This window comes from Corapipo altera, unplaced genomic scaffold (genome assembly GCF_003945725.1).
Source record: "Corapipo altera isolate COAL_440 unplaced genomic scaffold, ASM394572v1 89, whole genome shotgun sequence".
Taxonomy (NCBI): Eukaryota; Metazoa; Chordata; class Aves; order Passeriformes; family Pipridae; genus Corapipo; species Corapipo altera.
In genome coordinates this window covers 509,128-519,248 of record NW_020884968.1, presented here as the reverse complement: position 1 = coordinate 519,248, position 10,121 = coordinate 509,128, and the positions used below count along the sequence as shown (strand labels likewise).

Sequence of the window (10,121 nt, the reverse complement as noted above, 5' to 3'; positions counted from 1 at the left end):
ATGTTAAGACAGTAAACTTGCTGCATAAATAAAAGCATCTGCCTTTTCTGTCAACCTTTTCAGAGTAAATGTTACTTTCTGATCAGCAAAACTACAGAGAGAGAGTTGCTTTGAGTAGTTCATTAGTAGTGACAAGGGCTATTTATTTATTTATTTATTTGGTATCAGAGAAAGATTAGAAATATGGTGTCAAGTGATAAAAAATTATCCACATGATTACTGAGCCACATGAAGTCTTCTCCTTCATACTGTATAGTAGCTGTCAGTTATGTTTAGGATAAAGCTTCTATTCCAGTTTTCATAACAAGGCTATATTACAGCAAAAGTAAATTTTACTTTTAAGAATTCTACAGATCTGCTTCACTTTAATCTGTCCTTTCAAAAAATATTGATTTTTCAATTAGATGCTTAAATATATTTGAAATTAGAACAACAGAAGCCAGCCCGAAGTGCCATAAAAAATTAAATGTGTGCTTTCAATGCATTTTTCCTACACAAACCCACAAGATCAGATACTAACACTGTAAGCATATTTTCATTGCACACATAAAAATAATCACATAATGCATATCCACATGCTTAATGGTAAACTACGCTTTTGAACACTCTGAACAAGGGCTGTGATTCCAAAAAGTGGATAGATTCAGCTCCAATAGTTGCTCACCGAGATATCTGCCAGAGGTTACCATCCCTCTGCTGTTCCTCAGCTCCTGTGTCTAGTGAGCTAACTCACAGACTAACTCACTATTACACCTACTGAGGAGAGATGCTCCATGCAGCTCTCCAGCTTTTGGCAGGGAAGCAGAGCAGTCAACTGGCACAAAGAGTCAAAAGCTCTGACAGCCAAGGCTAGTTCTATCTAGAATTGCAAATCAGAGCCCAAAGATAAAGCTCAGTCAGCTGGAATATGCCTACCTCATATTAGTGCAAACCTATGCTCTATGGCTTACAGTGACTTGAAAGGAGAAGCAAACCTCTTAACAGTAAAGTGCAGCAAAAAGGTCTATGTAGAAAGTGACGTGATTTTTTAAGTCAATGAGTTCCAGATTAATAAAACATGCCGACCAAGCCAGATTGTGACCCTTGTCGTGCAGGGAAAGTCTTTCCTTTTGGAAATGTCACTCTCATACTTTTTTAGGGTTGATTTCTTTCTGGCCATGTCTTATTTTAGTGGCCTTTTTGGGGCCACTGATCAGTGGGCTGGTATTCTTGGTTGATGGTTTCAGGGCTCCAGTCTGACCACCGCGTCCTGAATTCTGGTTCTTACTGCGGGCAGTTCGCCGCTTTTGCTCTTGCAGTCTCTGCTCCCATCTCTGTAGAAATGCAGAACGCAAAGAGGATGAGTTAGGGAAGGACATAACCATAAATAATTATGAGTTGATGCTATCCCAAACCACTGATACTAGTGCTGCTTTTAACAGTTTTGTGCTCTATACTGCAAGGCCATTGACGTCAACATGTTGTGACTATTTGCAAGAGGAACATGATGCATGTTCTCGGGTGGAGGGAATTTCCATGATACCAATGGAAATAAACAACTGCTCGTCCTGTGTGCATGCTGCAAGTGCCTTTTCAGAAATCCATGGGAAGTGGCACCATGCCATCAAAATGCCAGGGTCAGCACACTGGAACTCCTTGGCAAGTCCCTTCCTCTCTGTCTTACTGAATGTGCTACTTGACTTTTCCTCAGAAAAGTCTGCAGAAATCAAATTATCCTTTCACAATATATATCTAAGCAGACAGCTACAAGGGAAGGTGGTATTTATTTTCTGGTTCTGCTTTTCCGAGGTGGGGAGACGACACGGTATGAACAAGCTTATGTTATGGACAAGTATTGGAAATGACCACTGAAATCAAAATGTTCAGAGCTGCAATGACATAGTTGTGAATAATGCATCTGCATCTTTATTCAGCAGCATCCCTGAGAAATTCTGAAAAGCAATTAGATCAATGAGCCCGCCAAAGAGAAGAGCTGTCAGATTTTCAAAACCCAATAGTGCAGTGGTTAGAAAACAGGTTTTTACGTTGGGTTTAAGTGGTAAGGTCTCCAAAATGTAGAGATTTCAGTCTTTCACCTCTAGGAACAGAAATACCTATTTTAAGGAAAACAAGGCAAACAGTAGAAACTCCTAAGGACAGGGGGTTTACCCAAGTGATCAGAGCAAGAGAATTGCTCTCCAGCTTCCCTGTTTAGTATCTCTGCACTGACCCTGTTGCAATTCAGACTCTTGTCCTCACTAGAGAAGAGACCAGTCATGTTGTGGTTATGTTAACAGCTGTCTTCTGTGGTTCACAGACAGCTCAAAACATTCATTTCAAGTGGTAACTCGAGGCAAAAGTCAGATGAAAGTCTTCACAGATGAATGATGGACATTAAAATGAAGACACTATGATACCTAGCTCCATACTTACTTTGCGTAGTCATGGTCATTTTATGCATCTTTATAAAAAAGAACTATCAGCAGTCATTTATTTAGTTGTGTCCCACTCAAATATGTTTAAATGAGGATTCAGTTTATGAAACTATTTATGTCAGAGGAAATGATGTCCTTTGAGAACTAATTTGTTTGGCAGTCATGCATCTATTTGACAGTCTGAAAATGAATGCCCAAAGATCTTTCAAAGCACAATTAGAAATGACAAAACAGTGTAAGGAGACAAATAAAACACACTGTGAGCCAGTAACAGGCTATTAAGTAGACAGCTAAGGGACTTAAAGAGTCCGAGTCATATATCAATATGCTTTTGAATCCCACATGGTATCCTCTGCAATTGCCATGCATTTATTTTTTAAAGATTTAAAGCATGTTTTCATTTCAACACATAGGTGTCATATGAGTAAGTGAAAATGGCATGATATAAGCATCAAAAACAATTCCCTGCAAGAAGCTGGTCTGTAATCTAAAAAGTTCTACTTAAATATTCCTACATCATTTGTCAATCAACTTATAATTAAAATAAACATACACGTGTCCTCAATGCTCTGAAACCTTTTCTGAATTCCAGAAATAACTTTCTTCCATCTCTAAAAATGGGAGGAAGAGTCAGACATTCTCTTTTCATTATAAAGACGAATTTACAAGTAAGGAGTGATATGAAGTGATATCCTGAAGCCCCAAAAAGCAGGGCATCTGCTGCACCTGCCACCCAGGTCTCTACAGAATAGACTTTTCCTTCCAATGTTCCCTGAAACCAGAGAGAGAGAGATAATGCCCAATACTTTCAATCGCCCTTTAGTAGGGAGTACCTGGTGAGAAGTCTCTATCTCCAGCCTGTAATCTTTAATACACCAAAGGTCATTAATCCAGTGCAGTGAATTTCAACTTCCTTTCTTACCTAATATGGACTATATACTCATCTGCATATCACCTATCTGACAACTGCCGCCTTAGCAATGATATGAAAGAAATTTCTGGAGTCATTACTGTAACAAAACAGAGTTCACATGAAGATCATCCAACCAGATAAAATAAAAAATAAAACAGAAAAATATTTTGGATACCCTAAAATGCAAGACCAAAATTTTCAAATTTTCACTTATGTAATTATGAGGTCTGGAAACGTTCAAGTGAAAATAATAATAACCAGATGTGTTATGGATATCTGAAATCATAAAAGTTAATCAATGCTGAAGTAAAACAAAGCCATTTAACTTTTTATCAAGAACATCAACATTGTTTTCTTTGCTTGCATTTACCTTAAATCTTCTGTTTAATTGATCCTTCCATTTTTCAACTAGACATCCATCAAGAAGCATTAACCTGAAAATTAAGAAATAAACACAAGTTACAGATATTTCTGATTTTGATTCCTGAGATGCCATTCTAGATGATTTAACACTGAGGTTGAAATGCACCCACAGATACTGGTACGGAGAATTTCTATGTAGAGGATGATAGGTAGAAAAAGAGTTTTCTCCACCCCTAAATGCTTTCTAATGGATTTCTACGTGTTTATAGTGATACTCCCAACATTCTATTCTAAACTCTGTAAAACCAGAAAATAGTGTTCAAAATAAATCAGACTTTACAGCCAGAACTGCAGTGCACAGCCAGTATTGAGAAACATTTAGGGCCCTTTGTGCTCACCTGCAGCTATCCTGCAGGGGAAAATTGTCCTATTGATCGCTGTTAACAGAAAGTGATGGGTTGGGTAACATCCCATGACACTATTGAAATATATATATACATATATTTTCACTTATGTCCGCTATATGTTTCTCTATGTGTTTGTGTGAAGAATAGATTAAACTACTGTATTTTACTTCTGAATTAAAAAAGAAAAAAAAAGAGGCTGGTTCACATGCACCAGTTAATACAGCTCAGCTGAAAAATGGTAACATAGTTGTTTATAGTTGTTTATAGTTGGCATTATGTTGGCATTATGTGTTTCCAACAGTAAATGCTTAATGAGTGCTTTAAAGAGAATTTGGAAGAGGTATGGATACTGATCATCATGGTTAGGCTTTGCGAACAAAGATTTGGGAGATAGTGATACTTGCCTACCAAAGAAATCTGGCTAGCTATTGTATGAAAACATTGAGTCTAGGTGTTATGAAATGAACAAAATAGTTTCTTCTAAAGCAGTCTGATGCCATACCTTCTAAGTACCAACCTAGAAACAAGTTTTGGTTTGGTTTGGCTTGGATTGGTTGTTTATTTGTTTGATATACCAGGCCTTAATATGCCCTAATATAAATTCCGTTAAAATTCTGGAAGGTTTTACTTAGACGTCAGTGTTGGCTGGACACATCTAACTGTCATTACAAATGCACACAATTTCACACAGCACTTTGCTGGCTGGAGAAGTTTACACAGTGTAGCAGGGCCTGACCTCCAGTTCCCATGAATAGTCTTGCTGCTCCTGGCAGTTCAAACACAGTACAAAATGCTGCCTCTCAGAGTCATTAGCCATGATGCATCCACTTTGACCAAACATAAAAGGCTTAACATGACTGCAAGCCATGGAGAATCAAGATCAACATGATATCCATTTCCTTTGCTTTCCGAGGAGATATTAGAGAACTAACAGATAGGACTGAAGCTAAGGCCACATCGTAATAAATGAAACCACAACATGGTGCACATTTGATGCAGTTTCTGTTCAGGTCAGATTATTGAGTGAGACCTTAACACTATTGACATTAACTTCAGCAGAGATACAGCTTCCACCCATTTTGCTTCTGTCATTTAAAAAAACTGCTGTAACTCAAAACCTTCTGTTTGCATGCCGCTGAGTTCAACAGGAAGCACATATAATAGTTTATGTTTCTTTTTCAAATCCATTTTAGTACACTATATGAAATTAAAAACCTCGGTGACCTTTAAAAACAGTCACAAGATATTTAGTAAATCGTGTGTTTTTCCATAGTAATGGAGATGCAGACTGTAATCTTTGACTTTTGAAATCTCCCTTTACTGACAGCCTCCAGAGGATCCTCTCCAACAAGGCTCTGCAGCCCAGAGCTTCTCCATCACAGTCTAGGTCATGGTCCTTCTATGTGACTCAGAGCTTGTATCCCTAAAATGGCTAGCACAAGTAAAAGGTTCTAGCTTAATCTTTGTTAAATACAGCAAAGTGCTGTGCAATAATAAAATGCTGTGCTTGTTAGCTCACGAATAAAAAAGGTTAAAGTAATAAGGTATCAAACAGCAACTTTTAGAAATACCTGGAAAATGCTTTTGAAATATCAACATAAAACTAATTAAAAATATGGATATGGCACATCATGTCCTGTGTGTAGATGTTCTGTGGTCCTTACAAGTGTGTGTGGTCCATCAATATTAACACAACACATGCAAAACTAGCCTGCACATTTTGCAGTCAGCCTTGCCTCTGACCCACAGCATACAGGCCTACACAGTACCTACCACACCACAACCTGTCCTGCTTGCATCTGTTGCTACTGGTACACTTGGGGTGCTAATGGGGATAGGATGTCCCCTTCTGCCTCAAGGAACCAGAGAGAAAAGAGAGCTGTGATTCATCAGTCCTTCCCCTCCAGACCAGCATGCTGGACTTCCTTCCATGCCTGGGGCTAGGTTGACTGCCAGATGAAAGGTCTAGTAACATTAGTTTTGCTTTGTTTTTTATTGTAGTCATAAAGCAGGACTGGCAAGCTGCTCTGAGAGTATTTGCTTTTCATCTGCCATCTGGGAGCTGGAGCTCCAATGGCTGCAGCTTTGGCTGGTCCCAGTACAGCCGTGGGATCACAGAATCACAGAACATGATGAGTTGAAAGGGACCCAAGAGGATCATAAAGTCCAGCTCCTGGCCCTGCACAGGACCCTCCCCAAGAGTCACATCATGTGTCTGAGAGTATCATCCAAATCTTGAACTCTGTCAGACTTGGTGCTGTGATCACTGCCCTGGAGAGTCTGTTCCAGCACCCAACCACCCTCTGGGTGGTTCTGATGGCATTGGTCCAAAGAATGGACAGGCCAGTGGAGAAGGCCTGGCTCTGACTCCCGCAGCTCTGCAGCAATCAGATGTATATCATCTCCTGCCCACTCCCTTGGGGTCGGTGAAGCAGAACTATGCCTTCCATGTGGTTCTTCCAACACAGACCATCGTCTATAGCCACAATTAGGTTTGTAGCACATGAAACAGCTCATACCAATGGAAAGTGGTCCTGGAAAAACACTCCTAAAGAGCTAGAGATGCCTAAACTGCCGCATGGTGCATTAAGCAAAATGCTGTCAGCACCTAATACCACCAGATATTATGCTCCATGCGTGAGCCAAGTTTTGTAAGCACTACATTGTGGTACAGAGTTGAAACTCATGAAGAGAAAAAAGTCAATTGCGAAGGTAATCAAAACATGTACATGTATGTATGAGTTATCCTAAGAAAAACTATCAGCAAAACATGCTTATGATGAGGAAGGAAACCTTGCTCATCCTCCTTCCAATCTCTCATAGCCAACTATAACACTTTCCTACACCACATCTCCACTGCTCACCTTGAGCGCCATTCATAGCACATGATGAGAACATCCTGCTTTGGTTGAAGAGGTGGACATTGGCAGGAGGAATTTGTAAGAAGAGGCACTTGGGACAGAGGAATTGGTGTTGAAGACTTAAGTATGTCTTTGACTTCAACCACAGTTGTTATCTCATTGCAGTTCCCTCTTTCTACACTTTTTACTTTAGCGTGAATGACTGAAAATAGAAAACAGATGCATGAGAACAATAAACGGTCTTAGAAATTTAAACACATCTCAAAATAAAATAAAACATATTAAATTGAAAGCTGTTGTTCCTGTTGTGAAACTAGAACTACTTCTTCGTGTGTGGGCATGAGCAGTGGCTTAGAATAACAGAGGCCTGATCCTGATTTAATTTTCAGTAGGACTGCTGACAACTGTGAAATTAAACATGTGCTTAAATCTTTGCCAGATCAGGCCAAGCAATCTCGCCTGGAATCACACACATGAACAGCTCCTTCAACTCAGACCCATTCTATAGCAACATCTGGTTATTTCTGATTAATAATGAATAATTTACCTCACAGACAGTTATCATGAATTCAGTCTTTTCAATAACAAAATCATTTCCCTGCAGATGGCAATCAGAAACCATAGTCTTTTCTTAAATACAAGAAAGAAGGGAAGGTTTGCAACAAGTTATCAAAAAAGTAAGAGGCTTAGGATTGTGACAATTTACTCAATCTATACTTTTTTTTCATCTTTTGCCTTTGGATTATCCATCAGTAGTGAGATCCTCATATAAACCAGATACTGAAACAGCTTCTTCTGACTCTGAATACAGAATCATTTATATTTTTACCTTTCATTGAGGAAAATTCCATGTTTGGATGGATGTAAGGTGAAACTGTGTAGATTGCTCTGAGATGATCCCTGGCAGTACCCACTACGGCAACATTTCATCCCTTCTCTCATGAGAAATACCAGATTAGAAAATTGAAGTGTGATTTTTACATGAAGGACATTGTCTCCAGGAAATGTCAAAAACAAGGTCCTAGTATCCAAAAATTCATCAGTGAAAGAAGCATAAGAATTGTAGGGACCACAGGGCGGTCAGCCTGCATCAATGCTGCCCCTGCCAGCCACCAGGTCAAAAGCCTTCAAATGAACTTCATAAAATTTGTAATAAACTTCATATGTAGAAAACAAGAGACCAAGTATTTTTAATGTGGTCTGGGGTCTTGTGCTACTTTTATCAGGACATGTATAACACACACAAAACACATGAGAAATACCAGTTTTGGAGATTCACAATCCCTTTTGAAGTTTGATTGGAAACCAAGTTCTGACTAGCTAGAAATACAATTTGTCAGTATGTATTATTTTAAAGGATTTCAGAAAAAAAAATTATTTTCAACTTGTTCAGTGTTGTCTTGTCTCTCAATTAATTTTCCACATAAACAAGTCTATTTATTTCAGAGGAGGCTGAATAAAAATTTGTCTCTCAAAAACAAAATCTTGATTTCACATATTCGATGGAATTAAATTTTGGACCCAAATCTATAGGCTTTACTCAAGGAACACTCCCACTGAAGGTACTGAAATCAGAATGTATATGACTAACACTTGACTTTCATTTTCAAAGTCATTTTATATCACTGCTTTTTCATATATTTCAGACAACTGCCGAAGTTCATTGTCCCACCTAAACATATTCCTATGTACTAAGACAGATCAAGGAATTATATAAAAAGAATATGTCATATAAATGCACCAAAATGCTACAACAAAAAAACCCAAAAAACCTGTACAACTACCTAAGTTAGATATTTAGGTTGATTATTCCCACCAAACTGGGGTTTGGATTTTTTTTCCATGCTAACAAAGCAAATAACTACAAACTTACTTTCATTTGATATCAAACAAATAGGAATTGAATGGCTATAATAACCCTACTGCAGAAGAACTGAATAAATGCCTTGAAGAAAAAACTGCCACCTGAGGAAAAGCCCATAAAGTGCAAAATACAATATTGCATATTAAAATCATAGTTAATAGGGGTTTTCTGTTGACATTACAGGTGATTAATCTGGCATTTATCTAATCTTAAATAGAGTTCTTCCTGACTCACACTATCAGAAAACCAAAGGGAGGGGGGAAGAAGTCAAGGGGGAAGAGGGGTGAATACTTGGCCAATATGTCATGCAACATATAATAAAACTATCAGTCAACTCCTTGGTTGGATGGTGCAAACTGTCACTGAATTCACTTAATCTCTAACAATTCTGCACCAGACAGAGCTCTGGCTAGTAAGTAAAAGTATATATGAATTTTAAAAAACTTTTTAATTTGCTACAGTTTTGTTCATATTTTGTTCATTTATTTTACATGTTTTATTTAGGTGGCAAATGTGTGTTTATTCTACCTGCTGGATGAAAACAGGAGCTGGCCAAACAGCAAGTGCTCATATTAGACGCAATTGCGCTTACTAGAGTGACCTTCACAGTAGCAAGCACTCTTTCTGCAGAGCAACCTGTTGATGTCAGTGCACATTACCAATGCTTCACTGCTTTTATCAGAAACACGCCATCACCTGCACAATTACTACTACTGCCTGCACGTGGTGTGTGCTAGAGGTAGGTTTTGGAAGAGGACAGCTAGTTGTCCCCGGACAAAAACCCACTTGAAAAGGCTGTGGAGGAGTGGTCTACTTGTGCCACGCTTGCTGGATGGGGCACGGTGTGGGTGAAGCATCCACACGGAGCTGCCTGACTTGCAGGGGACACAAAGAGGGTGTGGGACAGGCAAAATGAAGCATTTTCCCCCATGCACTTACTGTAGCTGTAGTTCTTGGCCAGGTAGTTTGACAGCGTAGGCTTTGTCTTTTTGCACCTGCACCGCTCTTCAAAGGAAGAGAAGGGAAAACGGTTGAGGGGTGTCAGAGTGAGCCTGTCTCCGGGGAGGGGGAGGTGGGGGGGTCGCCCAAGGCTCACCCTGGCCACGGCTCCTGCAGTCGGGCTCCAGGGGTCTGTCCGGCAGCATCATGCCCTGCGTGAAGTCCGTCCACTTCACGTCTGCAAACAGAGGCGCGTCAGGGAATGAAAACTGTCAGGAAAGGCTCCGGGACTGAGGCGTGGGGGTCCCGCAGCCACACACACACACACACACACACACACACACACACACACACACACAC

At 39.6% G+C, this 10,121-nt stretch overlaps 1 protein-coding gene across 1 annotated transcript in view; it reads right to left on the bottom strand.

The window, feature by feature from the left end:
- Positions 1-122: 122 nt before the first annotated feature.
- SFRP4 (secreted frizzled related protein 4) overlaps positions 123-10,121 on the bottom strand; it is a 10,590-nt gene continuing 591 nt past the window's right edge. The window contains exons 2-6 of the mRNA XM_027665020.1: positions 9,919-9,999; positions 9,762-9,827; positions 6,962-7,160; positions 3,698-3,761; positions 123-1,313 (exon numbers count right to left, since the gene is read on the bottom strand). Coding sequence (XP_027520821.1) covers positions 1,125-1,313; positions 3,698-3,761; positions 6,962-7,160; positions 9,762-9,827; positions 9,919-9,999 — 599 coding nt within the window. The 3' untranslated portion in view covers positions 123-1,124. The remainder of the gene's footprint in view (positions 1,314-3,697; positions 3,762-6,961; positions 7,161-9,761; positions 9,828-9,918; positions 10,000-10,121) is intronic.